The sequence below is a fragment of the Rhinolophus sinicus genome, chromosome 9, assembly GCF_057876585.1.
Source record: "Rhinolophus sinicus isolate RSI-liver-muscle chromosome 9, RSI-T2T, whole genome shotgun sequence".
In the NCBI taxonomy this organism is placed as follows: domain Eukaryota; kingdom Metazoa; phylum Chordata; class Mammalia; order Chiroptera; family Rhinolophidae; genus Rhinolophus; species Rhinolophus sinicus.
Window position 1 is genome coordinate 12,135,837 of NC_142509.1, and position 15,112 is coordinate 12,150,948.

The 15,112-nt window shown below is 42.0% G+C and overlaps 1 protein-coding gene across 2 annotated transcripts in view; it reads left to right on the forward strand.

Moving 5' to 3' along the window:
- ETS1 (ETS proto-oncogene 1, transcription factor) overlaps positions 1-15,112 on the forward strand; it is a 122,670-nt gene that overhangs the window by 11,788 nt on the left and 95,770 nt on the right. For both annotated transcript variants that reach the window (XM_074321872.2, XM_019714816.3), the window contains exons 2-3: positions 1,421-1,503; positions 13,943-14,087. In XM_074321872.2, the coding sequence (XP_074177973.1) occupies positions 1,435-1,503; positions 13,943-14,087 (214 nt within the window). In that variant the 5' untranslated portion in view covers positions 1,421-1,434. The remainder of the gene's footprint in view (positions 1-1,420; positions 1,504-13,942; positions 14,088-15,112) is intronic.

Consider the following 15,112-nt stretch of genomic DNA (forward strand, 5'->3'; position numbering starts at 1 on the left):
GGAGTTCTCCCTGGGGGCCGTTTTGCTGCAGTGGAGATCAATTCCCTGAAAAACTAGAGCACAAAATCTTGATTAACATAGCCTAGCTATCTTTACTTATAATTTTTTAGTTAAGGTTACTTTGGCGGCTTTTGGGAGAAAATTCTATTTTGGGGAAGAGAGACATCATAAAAGGGTAAAGTTTTAGTTGAAAACAATAAGCACAGTTCTGGGCTAAGTTATGTCCATCAAGGTTTTTAGCTTACGTCTCTCCACCACATGATACTACTGGCTCTTTGATTGGAGCCCTTAGTCAGTATAATTTTATGTTGCTGAGATTGTTTAACTCTATCATTTGAATACATTTTTATGTGTAACAAGATATGTTCATCGGCTGTCATGGTGTATCGACATGGTGAACCCAAATTGCAAATCGAGTACAAGACACATAGCGCTCTTTATTTTTCTTGAAATGTGCCAGGGTTTAAATGTTAACAAGAATAAAGGAAAGGGACAGACAAATACAAACTGGAAACAGTCAAATTGAAGCTGAAACATCACTTCCTAACAATAGGAATTTGGCCTCTGAATGATATGCCTAGGAATTTAATCTTCTAAATTATGTAGGAAAGACATTTTAAAAAAGTGTATAATATTGAATTTATGAAAGAGTGTGAACTGATGCACTTTCGAAAGCATTTAGATCAACAGAAGTGCTTGATATATAAATGATTTTCCTGATGACCCACAGCTAGCTGGAAAAAATCCCTTCTTCATTCACTACATTCCTCAAGGGTTCTTGTCATCCAGACTTTCAATGTAGATAATAGCTCTCAACAAGAGTTATTTAACAGCCCTTCTTCTTGTTTTCAAGATGAATAATGTTCAATCCGTTTTCCAGGGCTTCTCTCTGTTTCTCTGTGTCTTGGGGTCCTGGTTTATGTGTCTCTTCTGTAGAGCTTTTCCATCCTTCTCTCCAATCCTTTCTTTGTTTATGCCTTTATCAATTAATTTACGCCGCAACTGTGTACTGAGTCCAGTTATGCGCCAGACCTGGTTGGGTGGAGGGAGGGTGCTAGATGGATAAGGATGTTACTAAAAAAGGCACACACTACTTAGGCCCTGTCCGGAAACCCTACAAAAGGGTGTTTTTTTGGTGGTTGTTGTTGTTTGTTTTTTGGTACAGTCCCACTGTTTATTGCCTGCAGCACACATAGGCTATCCACTTTATACGCTACACTGCCCACAGGAGACTGGCTCTGTCTGGGGTCTGCCCCGCTCTCTCGGTGCCAGGGTCAGTCACTTTATCTTTCTGAGTTTTGCTTTTCTTCCCTGTAACACATAGAGGTAGGTTCTATGGTTCTAAGATTCAAACCCTCCTGTGGTTTCTAGTCACCCGTCGGTGCATCCAGTGGCTCAGTGAACCCTTTCTCCCATACAGGTGCTGAAAGCAAGATGAGCTACTTTGTGAATTCTGCAGTGAGCAGTCCGGCTCCTTATTCGGCGGCGCGGCCTCCAGTCGTGGTAAGTGGGGTCCCTTTCTAGCCCTCCCCTTGCCCACCCTGCCTTCTCTCTCCTCCCCTTGCTTCCTGCATCCTGACCTCTGCTAGACAGAGGAGCCAGGGGTCCAGCTCCGAAGTTGGAATCGGCTTTGAATCGCTTTTGGAGGAGTTAATTTGTGAAATTATCTGTCCTTTTATCAGCCTATAAAGTAAAAATCCAAGACTGATGGATGGGCTGAGAAAGATTTTTTAGTGTTTGTGTTTCAGAGAATATGTCTCGAACATGATTAATGGATAAAACTGGGTGATTTTTTTTTGCTGCTCAGTTCATTTGGCAAAGATTTTTCACATGTTGATCTACCTTAGACCTGTTCTTGGCATAATTTAACATATTTTTGGCTTCAAATAAAGTCACAAAAGGGGCTGGAGAAATTGCCAGGGAGTGGCTCCTCCTGCTTCCCACATAGAGGTTGTTGTCCAAGGAGAGCCCAAATTACACTGAATTTGCTTACTTATTTATTTATTCATTCATTCCATTACAGTTAATTTCATTTATTAATATAATTCAGTTATATTAATTTCAGGAGTACAGCATAGTGGTTAGACTTTATATAATTTATGCAGTGATCCCCCCTGATTAGTCGAGTACCCATTGTTGACAATATTCTCTATGCTGGTCTTTACACCCATGACTGTTTTGAAGCTACTAATTTGTATTTCTTAATCCCTTTATCTTTTTCACCCAGGACCCCAATCCTCCTTCCCTCTGGCAACCATCAGTTTGTTCCCTATATTTATGAGTCTATTTCTGCTTCATTTGTTCATTGAACACTAACTTTTTCTTCAAGATGATATTGTAGAGATTTGTTAAAATAAATAAGGATATGGTGATTTCAGGGCAAAAGGTGTCATTGACTTGGAAAAGTAGATTAAAAAGCCATCCTATGTTCATTCTCTTTACCAGCCTTGTAATCAAATTAAACAGTATTAATAAGCTGTCAAAAAAAGCAATGCCACACACATTTGTGTTTATTTTAGATACTGAAATAAAAAAAAAGTATTGTAAGTATACAAGTTGCAAGCATAATATTAAATTATCCTAGACAAGGTATCTGGAAATTATATGAGATTCAAAAACCAAATACTCAAAGTGCATATTTTTAACTAAAGACCCCTCCACCCCCCACCTCAACTGAATACACTGCATATTTTTAATGCAGTTTGAATGATTCCACTGGTTTCAAAACAAAGAACCCATTTACTCCCATCCCCAATCGCCATATCTGAAAAGCATTACCAACATGTGGGATCCTTTTCACTACAAATTTCAAAGTTGCTTGGGTAAAACCAGAAGGTTGTGTAAGAGAACTAAGTTGTTGTTTTAGCACTTTCACTCATAACTTCTTTCTAGGCCTGAGTTTCTCCATCACTGGAATTAGTTAGGCAACCTTTTAGAACTCAGAGCAAGCAGACAAGTCCTTTAACTTCTTCACATATGCTCTCTCTAATAAAAATAAATAAGTGAATAACATTTATTAGTACAAACTCAAGTTCAATAAACCAGCTCCTACAGATAACCTTCAACTTTAGACTGGGCTATAATAAATAGTCAAAGGTTTGGCAATTGTCTACAGGCTATAACCTGGGGACCTTGGCATTAGAGAAACTAGTAAATTGCACATGTTCAATCCCAGTCTGAGATTTGGTGGAAGAGTGAGGGCAGCTTCAGGAACTTTCCCAGACAAGGAAGTCAAAGCCCCCGGTGCTGAGTATGCTCAGTCCTGCGGGAGCCTCTCTGTCTAGAGCACAACCAATGGTAATAATATAAGTTCTCCTGCCTCCTGCCCTGGTCTCTGATCTAGTTAGATTGGGCTACCAAAAAAAGAAACTATGCTCCAGGTATGACAAGTTTAAGGGTGAAAGGAAAACCATAAGGGTAGTGGGTTTTCAGCTGCATTAATTTTGCCCCCAGGCTTATGGATGGATATTTAATGATATTTTTGGTTGTCAAAACTTAGGGGATGGATATACTAGTGGCTTCTAGAGGGGAGGGGCCAGGGATGTAGCTAAACATCCCATAATACACAGCACAGTCCCCCACAACAAAGAATTATCCAGTCCCAAATGCCAAGATTGAGAAGCCCTGGCCTTAGAATAGCCACAGACCAGGTTTGAAGGCAGAATGGTACGCTGTGTACAGATTGGTCAAAAGGAGTCTTGGGTACTTGTAATTATTGCGTTAGAAAGTGAAATCTTAAAAAAGAAAAAAAACACTTGAGAATATATTCATGTTATGGGAAGCACTGCTGAGCATACTACGTGACTTGTCCAAGAAACAGTCTTCTAAATCAGGATAGGAATATTTCCTAGTCCTTGAAGATTACTAACTCTCAGATTCTCTACTTATACATGAGGTAGCATTAGCATTCTTTGTTCATTTGCTGCACCAGAAGAATGCTTAAAATAGGCTCAGGGACAGTTGTTACATTGATGCCACTGTCAGGTAACAGCCATTTCACATAGAATTCACATGATCTGTCTCAGGGTCAGCTTGTCAAAACAGGACACATGTTTTCCCTCTTGTAAGGGTAGCCCTTCAGGAGATTACAATGACTGAGGTGATGTCACAGCCGGGGAGGTAGAGAAATAACACATTTGGAAGTTGTCTGGCCATTGTGTGGGAGGGGGTGACATGTTCAGGTACTTATATGGGTTGCATGTCCGGGACCCTTTCATCCAAGAGGAGGAAGTGCTTTTTCCTGTTATGCTACCTCAGCAAGCCTGTAGACAGAGAGCCCTGGAAGTCCCTCACACTGCTGGTCCCTTGTCCTCTCATGCGTCATCCTCTCCTTCATGCCACTGAGCCAGCAAAGTTGGGGGAGGACAGGAATGGGAGGGATGGTCCGCCCCTGGTTTTGACCAAACATGTCCCTGTCCTTGGCTACCTCACAGCAAAGAGGACGTGGGGAGGAGATCCTCAGGGATTAGTGACCCCCAGGCTAAGCAAACTTTAGGAAGTACCTTGAACTGGTCAGAGGGAAGGAACCGCACTGCCTACTCACTACCTCAGAACTCCAGCCCTTGGGGTTACAGCAAGATGTGGGGACAGTGACTCCCCAGAGTGTCAGACAGAGGGAAGGCAGTAATCCCCAAGACTGAAAATGAATATTCCAAAATGCCAGAATTTCTTAGCATGAGACTCTGGTCTTAGGAAACATCCCCTGTGGGTTGAAGTGGGGTAATTGTATTGAAAACTAGTCATTCTTTCTAGATCAAATATTCTTCTCTTATAAATACAGTGACTCTGTTTTTTGAATGAAAACAAGAGTTTCAGACACTGCCCAACAAAAGACGTTTTTTGACTTGCGAATTTATTATCTGAATGATTTTCAAGTTATATAAATGAGATCATATTTATTAGACACTTAATTGCTTTGATTGCACAGAGTAACATGACATGAACCCAGGGCTATTTCAGACATATGATCACTGAATGAATAGGGGATGGAAAAAATGCCTGAGTACATTCTGGATGCCAGCCTGGAGGGGGCAAAAGGGAGGCTGACAGCCACTGGCAGGTTTTAGGCATTGGCCTTTGTCCTTCATGTGCTGTTCCAGTGGAACTTGAGGGACTGGCTGGTCTTCTGAACCTCCAGTGGGCAGAGGAGACTATCCTGGCCACGGGGTTCAGCTAAGCGTGGTGCAAAAGGGAGCTCCAAACCCCTGCCCTCAGACACAGATCCCTCTTACTGAGGCTTTCGAGACTGACTGTGGGTCTTCCAATCATGTCCTGATCTGACGTGATCTTTTGGTCATTTTCTTTCTTCCTTCCATCGTTGATTGATTGATGGATGGATGGATTGATGGACACATAATTCTCTTTCCACCTTATGGCATCCGGGTGAGGTAAAAGAAGGACCTACCTTGTTCTTGCTTCTTTTGTGCCAGGCAGTCGACAGAGCTTTACGTCCTGGGCGAGGCAGCTGTGGAATTCAGCCTGGCCAATTATCATGGAAAGCACTGGGGCTTTGGAGTCAGAAAGACCTGGCTTAAACTGGTGTGTTATTCCTTAGCCATATGGCCTTGGGCAAATTACGTCACCTCTCTGAACCTCAGTGTCTTTGTCTGTAAAACAGGCAGACCTGAGGTCATTGTGATGGCTAAATGAGAAAATGCTTGTCCACTGCCTGCTACAAAGGTGACTTCAGTTACTTCCCTTTCCCTTACGTTCACCGTCTTTTCTCAGGACTTTGTGATTGTCTTAGGTGGACACAGGGAGGGAGGAGTGGAGACGATTCCACTTATTGTCCATACAAGGTGCTACCAGAACAATATGGGGCTACTGGGGGAATGATGACGGAGACATTCTTATTGAGAAATCTCCTTGCTTCATCACTCCCCTGCACTAGAAACAGCTCCCTTGCCACTAGATCAAAGTTCTCTTGTAAAGGGCTGTTGGTTTACAACCCCACTGTGTAAACAGACCTGGTTCTCTTATCTTGAGTAATTGCAGTTTAATTGGGCCTCCTTGGGAAGCAATTCGCTTCTTACCCAGGGCTGTTCGGACACTTCACATGTCTCAGGATTCCAGCCTTTGAATGGTCACAGAGGAGTCTGTGCTGTCCCCACACAACTTGGGAAGGGCTTGTGCTTGTCACTGAAGAGTAGCATCGACACCCTTTCTTTCTCTCTGGGAATCCTGAAGAGCAATGAACAAGGAATTGAGGATAAGAGAAATGGGAATGCACAAAAAGATATTTGGATTGTAAATGGAAACTGAAAAAGCAACTTTTTTTTTGCATTGCTTCGAATGGTGATGGTTTTACCCTTGGGGAGACTGCTGGAACATAATGTTTAGGGAGACTATTTATAGCCATAACTCTTAATGATAGAAAATTGGAAGGAAAAATGAGGGATAACATATATTTTTCTAGCATCTTAGAAAGCAGGGGTTTTCTAGGATACTGGGTGCACTTGGCACAATCTAGAGAATTGCAGAGCCAGACTACAACCTGGCGACCATCTCCCAATATCAGGAAATTAAGGTCTTAGAGGTTAAGTAAATTGCCTGAGTTTACAAAGCGGGCAAAAGGTGAAATGTGGTCCAGATTTGGACTCCTGCGATACGACACTACTTACTATTGAATTCATCTTAACATTTTTCAGATATGTGGTGATACACAATAACTTAGAACAGACTTTCATTCACACATCTACATGCCTTATTTATGGTGAGTTTGTCATCCCTGATTTAGGAAAAGAAAACTAACTCCATTTTGAAATTGCTGTCCAATCTTGTAGCTTTCCCACCCTCGTCCCATAATGAGGCTCAGAGTCAGGCTCTCCTTCCATCTCCTGCACTATGGGATCTCTGTCTGATGCTGTCACCCCTGGGGGAAACACTGGGAGTCTGAAGGCTCCGTGCTAAGGGAATAGACGCTGACAAATTCCACTACCTCACCCAAGATCTCTTGGCAAGAGAGTGTCAAGTCCAAGCTCCCAGGAGGGTCTGAGGTTCAGAGGCCCTTTGCATTGCCCAGCCCTGAGCATTAGCCAGCCTTCACTAGTGCCTGCCACAAGAGGAGGGGATGGTGGTTTCAGGCTGACAAGAGGAGCTGCAGTGTTGGTCACACTACCACTAACTGGGTATGCTGCCCCAGGGCCGGGAGGCCTGTTGGGGTCAACTCAGCTATGGTCCCTATAGAAGCCAAGCACAGCTTTCCATTTAAGAGCAGAATTTGATATTCCCATCTCTATAGCCCTCTCTCTGTGCTTCAGATTTTCTTTTCCTCTCTCAGAAACCTGCGGTATGTCAAGTCTGCCCTTTCACCAAGGCCCAAGCCCATCACTCTTATTGTTTTAAAAAGCATTTCCTGGCCTTGAGTCTAAAATTAAATTGCCCTTTGAGAGTTTCCTATTTTGTCTGTTCCTGCCTCTCCTGGTGGCTGCCCCACCCATACCGCCCCCTCCCTTGCTGGGAGTACTCAGCCTTCATCCTAATGTAGGCTGAGCACCGAGCTAAGAAGCATTTCTGTTTTGGCTCCTTCCCTTGTGCCTCTCGAGGGAGCAGGACAAGTGTTCCCTCCTGAAGCAGATGCACCCACTGTCCATCTGAGAACCAGACATGCTCTCCCCTAAAGGTCTCCTCAGCAATGCCCACAGAGCATCTCCGTGATACGTTGAACAATCCTTGAAAGGAGACGCTAGATTGTCTAGCATCTTCTGAGAATGAGGAAGCTCAGACTTGATTAGAAGTCTGCAGAGTTATCCAGCCCAGTGTGGAGGGGCAACTGCGTGTTATGGAGTAAGAGGTTTTAAGCTGGGAAATTTCCCACTTAGTGTATAACTGTTTATTGAGCACCTACTATGCAAGAGCCCCTACAACACTTCAGTAGCCAGTTACTTCTTAAGCTTCACTTTGTCTACTGAAGAATGGGGAATGTGGGATCAAAATAGTTTGAACATGGTTTTAGGGAAGAATGAAGACAAACGAAACCAAGGCCTTCATACATTTTAAGGGGACAGATATGCCATGAACCCACATTATGACTATGACAACTTTTAGCTCCATAGGCTTCTCCGCACTGAGGTGGTTCTTTAGCAAATGAAGGTTGTCAGTCACAAGGTCAGGAGAAAGAATGTGGGTGGGTCAGCAAAAAGGAGACTTGAAGTTGGAAAGGAACTTGGAGATCATTGGAGCCAACGTCCTCAGGAAGCAAAAACTTAAAGAGGTTAAGAGACAGGCTGGAGGTTACACAGCAACTTAGGGGCAGAGCAGGACTTGAATCCAGGCTTCCTGATGTCCAATCGTCTGTCTTACAGAGCATATGAATATCTGTGACATTCCTAGAGTAATACAGTTTATCCCTGTAGATAGTAAATCCCTGTGCCATCCATCCAGTGTTAACGCAGCTTTGCCATTGGGTGTACGTGTATTTTATAAGAAGCAGCTTCTAGAAATATTTATTGTGTCTTGTATATTTATGGCCTTGCACCAAGGCTAAACCCTAGGATTCTGAAGTCGATCAAAGAGAAGACAAATTGTTCCCACAGAGTTTGTGCATGAGTAACACATACAGAAGAATAGTAAGGATGGAGTTAAGAAGCCAACCCCTGGACATTTAGGCTATTTGGCTAAAGAGAGAAACAAACTTGAAGAATAGATCATACATACTCATGGACAGGTAGACTCTGTTTGCAAGTTAGTGTAAAAGTATTACCCTATTCTCTCTTTTCCAATTTGGGGGGATTTTGGGGGAACAAAGAGAAGGAAGACTGTGAGAATTGCCATGGCTGTGAGGTTTGGCAGGGTTGGGGTGGGGAAAGGTGACGAGTTGTCACAAAGAGAGAGCAACGTGTGTGGAGAAGGGAAGCTCGAGGTTCCTGACTCTGAAGCACTGAGAAGTGGCACTGGGCGAGGTAAGGAATACACGAGATTTTATGTGGAGGTAGTCAGCTGTGATGGTGGCCATGAGCGCTGGCTCACCTTTAGACCAGTGTAGGGCGAAGCCTGTGTCCACTGTCCTGGTTTCCAGACTTTCAGGGCTTCATTTCATTCATTTCCAGGATCAGAGACAGGAAGTGTCTAGGCTGTGGGCCTGTGTCCTGTGATAGCCTAGGAGACTCAGCACTGGGTGTGACAGAGCCGGGCGAAAGCGCGTGTTTTCCTGAGATGCCCAGGGGACCCAACCGCTCCAAGGCTGCCTGGCTCCTATCCTTTTCCTCACGGCCATGTGCCAACTGCCTCTGGCTCTGAAGCTGCCCTTGGCTTCCATGACACTGTACAAGTCCTTGGTTTTCTTCCTATGTCTCTACCTGGTCCTCCTTTGCTGTCCTCCTGTCCCCCATTGCTCCTCCCAGTTGTAGGCAACATTGTAGACCTGTTTGTGATCCTTTCTCTTTTCATTTTAACTGTCATTTTCCTTCACTGTGTATTCTAACTGGATCCTTTATGCTACCTAGGTCTAACTTGACCCTTGCCTGTCTTCTAATGCATGCAGCCACTTTACGGACCCCTCACCAAGGTGCTCTGCCATTACTCCATCTAAATGTAACCCAAAAAGTTAAACTTCTTACTTATGTAACTAAACTCACCATTTTCACTATTATAAAAGCAAGTAATCTGAGCATTATCTTGGATTCAATCCCCTTTTCTTTGTCTTCTAGCTTCATAAAATCATATTGATTCCGTCTTGGGAACATAGCTTATATTTCTTGCTTCCTCTTCGCCTCTACACCCATGATCCTAACATGACTCATTCAAACAATATCTGAATGCAATACTTGTAAAAATCAAAATTAATGCAAAAATTATTATGAAAAAATAAATAAGTTAACCAGAGTTCAGATTCGTCATGCTGATGGTTCCTTTTGGTCCCATGTGGCTCTGCAGGGCACTAGTACTGCCTGTGTCAGCCTTGTCACCTTCTGCTCTGCCCAATCCGTCCAACAAAGCTATCTACAACATATTGATTCACCATTCACTAATTCTAATATGTACAACCTCCAATGCCTTACTCTCGAAGCCTAATTCCTGTCTGGTATTCATGGCCCTCAACACTGGTCTTTCTCTGTCCCTCCAGCTTTAATCCTTACTAATTACCGTCCTATGAGCAAGCATCCTCATTGCCCCAGACCACAGTTTTCCTTCATGCTTGTCACCACCAAACAACAGTCTTTATCTCTCTATATCACTTATCTGAATCTTTCTTATTCTTCCGTACATAATAGTATCTGTTCCTTTTCAGCGTCAGGTGTGTCATCATCATCTTCTTCTTTTGCTCTCCAGGCCCTTCACCAAATGTTCTAGGCTAGATATTACTGTTTTCAGTTAATTCCTTAATCTGCTTCCTCCAAGAAGTCTTACCTGCTGCCACTCCCCCACCCCCTTACACATCAGTACTTAACCCTGTCACATCCCTTCTCTGTAACTTCCTGTTTACTTGTCTGTATGCTCTTAACGGTAAAGTTCATCTAGTGTTCCTATTGTATTTTTAGCATCTAATATTATGATACTTGGCATGATACTGATTTGTTCCATGAAAGCACAGTACCATAATTCATCTGCTACCTACCATGGGACAGCAGTCACCCTTTTTAGCAATCTTTACCAGAGCCACACAAGCTTCATGTTGCACAGGTAGGAGAAAAGGGTCTGAAATCAATCAGACCTGGGTTAGAATTCTATCTTCATGATTTTATTAGCTGTGTGGCCTTTGGAAATTTACTTGCCCTCTTAAAGCCTCAGTTTGTTCTTCTGTAAAATGGAGATAAAATACTAATCTTGCATGATTGTGATGAGGGTTAAATGCACAGCAACTGGCATAGAGCTGGTATGGGATGCACCTTAGTTTCTTTCAATAATCATCTGTGGGATGAATGAATGAGGATCTGTCAGGTAGTTTCCTTAAAACTGTGACAGGGACTGGGAGTGTTGCTTGCATCTCATTAAGTCACCTCTAGTTGTAGCCCGGAAAAGAAGGTGTCCACGAAGAGACTGGAACTTGTTTTGGGTGATGCCATTTTAAAGCAATGAGGTGGGGGCTGTGCTGCCCAGATTTCTGACCTGTTAATAACCTGCTTCTTTCTCCTCAACTGAGACAGTTTCACAATGAATCAGAACTGGCTGTGTGGTTATCTTGAGATAAATGCCATTTTCATACTCTATGAAATAGGTATTAGGTCAGTTTGTGAAATGTCTAATAAACAAGCAGGTGTCTAGATGACAAGAGTCATGATGCTTCCAGGAGCATCCACCAGCAAAGGTGTTTGTGGGTTATGAGAGGCTTGGTGCATTATCTCCTCGTTTTTCAGTATAGAGTCCTCTGGTTCCACTGAGGACAGTTAAAGAGGAAATACGTCTTAAAAATAGAATTCCATTTATAAATTAATAAATGAACTGTCCCTGTCAACAAAGAGCTGGGTTTGGGGGCAGGAGAGACTCTATGAAAAAAGCCAACCATGTAAACTCAGGCTGGTGATGCACGTGGTTGTTAGTCAAAGGCTACGAGTTGACTCCCCACCTAGCCACGTTGTCGTCACCCAGGTCTGCAACCTCACTTTGTCCCTGATCCACTAATTCCTTCTGTCTTGCATCTCTCCCCTGCACACTGTATCTAGGTCGTTTCCTTCAATAACTCTCTGCATACTACACTTTGCCTCCATTGGCCTTTCCTAAGCAGGAAAAGCCTAAACTTTTAAACCTGAATTCAAGTTCTCCCCAGATTCCCACCACCCTAGCAAAGCCTGTGACCAATTACTCACCACTTATCTACCTGGATCCTACTTGACCTGGCTATTGCCATCTTACAAGGATCTTTTGGTTTAGGCAAGCCATGCACACACTGTTCCAAAAGGAGACAGGACTGGGAAGCTTCGAGTTTTCATTTACACCACTTAGAATCAAAATTGCCTCCCTCCAGACACTATTGCTACCACACTCTGATTCTTGACATTGAGTTTTGAGAAAGACTCCAGAGAAATATAAAAAGACGGACATAGATAGATATCGAGCACCCAGCTAGTCTAGAAAATGGGTTTCAAATTGATTTGCTGCAACGTATTGTTGAAAACCTACTTATTTTCCGGGGATTCCAAAGAAAATCTTAATGTCGTTGCTGTAGAAACTTATAATATTAAAATACAATATCAGCAAAATAGTTTTAAGACAGAATTAAGGAAATGTGTTCTGGCTGAAGCTCAGTAGAGTGTTCTTGATGGTTTCCCTAAATTTCTTGGTCCCAAACACAAAGAGCTAGCAGAACTGTCATTGCTTCATTTATATTCTGTGGTTCTCACCAGAGCCTCCTGCTAGCAGAAGGCCAAGCACATTAGCCTCTGATATACAACTCGAGGCAATTCCATTCAGTCTCAAGGGTGTTATTACCTTCTCAGCATCTTTAGCTCAGTTTGCAGATGAAGAGACTCAAAGTACACTTCATTCAGTCCTAGTTTGAATGACTTTATGAATATTATGGAAAACATGTGCACAACTTAATGTGCACAAGACCTCCTTCTATATTTTGGGTTTGGTTGTCATATTTCTCTGTGCCAATGTACTCTGTTCTGTTATTTTTACTGAGCTGAAGTGAACAGACAATTGCAAAATGGGGAAGAGAGTATAGATAGTGAATGATTGAATCTAACGTAATAGGGCTGAGTTCTTGTGTTGTACTCATGGGGAGACAGGACACAAGGGGTTCTCTAATTAGAGGGTCTAACTGAAGGTTAGCAAGCTACTCTTTAGGGATGAGACTACCACCTGAGGAGTTACACTCTTTAATTAGCACCTTAACATCAATAGATTTAATTACATCAAATTCTAGGAGAGTTTGGTTTTTATTGACGTAGAGAAGAGAGAAAGACTAAAAAAGAGAAAAAGAAGGTTGAGGATGGGCCAGTGTAGATTAGACTCCGAATCTCAGGTAGTCTACTTTGCATGAATCTGCTGCTTCTACATTTATGTCTTAATTTTTAACCCTCTTGCCCAGTCCCAGAAATGTTAAGGGTCTCTTGGATTAAAAGAATACCTACCTTATACTAGTCTTCTCAGACACTAGTTTTTACATGCATTTTGTATAATACGTAATTTTATTACATGAATTTCATGTTTTATTTTGCTTTATGTATTCTTTTCTTACACACATTTCGTTTAATCCTCCTACCTTATGAGGTAGGTATTATTGTTCCCGTCTTAAAATTTAGAGGTTTGGATAAAGGAACAGGTCCAGGCCCCCAAGTAGTAAGTGGTGGGGCCAGAATTTGAATCCACGTGAAAGTGGTTTCAAAGAACGCGGTCTTCAACACCACAAAATATGGCCGCTCATATAGCACATTTGTCTTTCTTAAACTGTACTAGGTGGGTAGTATATTTTATGGATTTCATAGCCGATAAAAGAGTGGCACAAGTTTCCAAATGTTGAGAAAAATGGAAAATTCCTGTCTAGCAAACAGTATCATTAAAACCTATGTACATTGATTAACTGAAAAAATGAGCAATTATTATTATGTAGTACATTTTTGTTTTGTTTTTCCTTTAGCATTTACCACCTATTGATTGGTTCTATGATATTGGAATAAGTCTTATAAGAATATACTTTCATGGTATTTTTACAGAGTAAGAAAACAAAAAAAAACAAAACCAAAAGCCAGGATTCTATACATTTAAGATGACAAAGATTCTGCCTTGCTGTTAACCATGGGTTATTTGAAAATTAGAGAAGATAGTCCTCAAATGTTTGAAGAAATGAATGGAAATAAATATGTGCATAGTCTAAGTCAGAAACACTTCCTATTCCCTGTGTCTTTTTTTTTTGATGGGGAACATGTGATCAATAGTTGGTTCTCTGATCTATGGATGATTCCTGCTGACATGTGGTTGGATGATATGAAGTCACTGTTCCATTAGGGCTAAACTATAGAGATTTTCCTCAATGTGTTTCCTTTTTTTCCCCTGGTTACAGAGGCAAGGACCTATCAACTCTTATGAAGATCCTCGAATGGCCTGTGGTTTCCAGTCCAATTACCACCTGCAAAGAACTTGCTATCCCTTCTGGGAAGAGATGGCCACTCAGGAAGTTCCTACTGGTCTTGAACATTGTGGCTCAGGTAGGAACATAAAGCAAGGCTGAGAATGAGGGCAGAGTTGAAGGACAATGGAAATTTAATGAAGGCTGCGTTCTCTGAAATAACAGCTGTCATATCTTACGTGGGTATGGATGCTATTATTCTCTAATGGAAAGCCCCAGGCCTTCTCAATAATTTTGAGTTATTTTATTCCCTAGCGACAGGAAACCTAAACTCTCGGAATGGGCCCAAGAGAGGAGAGATTCCTTTAGGTCTTCATTGTGTAAATAGTTGTGTCTCCTGTGCATTTCCTGCAATTTAATCTGTTGCAGCCTGGCTGTTGACAAAGGGCCTAGAAGTTTTGCAGTCCCAAAGTATGAACTGTATAAATGGTCTTCTTACAGAACATAACTTCTTTCGTTCATGTTCTCTTTCCATTATACTCTACCTCTCTTGCCATGTCCACCTGTATCTGGCTTCTTCCTCCTCCCCTTTTTTCTTTCTCCCCAGCTCTTCTTCACAGAAGCTCCTCTCCTCCTCTCAGCATTCCCTTCACTCCCAACTTGCTGGTCACAGTGGTGCCCTCTGGTGAACAGGAGTTACACTGCTCCATAGAACTAAAAGGATCTGTTCTCCTTAGGACCTGAGTTCAAAGGCCTTACCCAAATTCTGTTTTGCAGGACTCACTGCGTTTCTCACAAATTCAATTAGTCTTTGTTTACTTGCTACCTTTTGTGGTTTATTTTTAATAGAAAATGTAAAACTTGAATTTGGGGATTCTGAAATAATTGATTCAGATATTAATTCAATTATTTTCATGAAAGCAGGTTATGGGTTATGATAATATATACAAATACTGAAAAAGCCAGTTAAGATCTGTGTTTTCTCCCAGGATGAAGTCTTAGCATAAGAAACTTCATTACTCTCTTACATATTGAAAATATGTACTTCTGAGGAATTACACAGGGGGAAAGCCACTGGAAACTAACTTAAATTAATTTTTTTTTTTTTTCGGTTCAGTGTCTCTTAACCCCACAAAAATATATGGTAAACTACTTTTATAATAA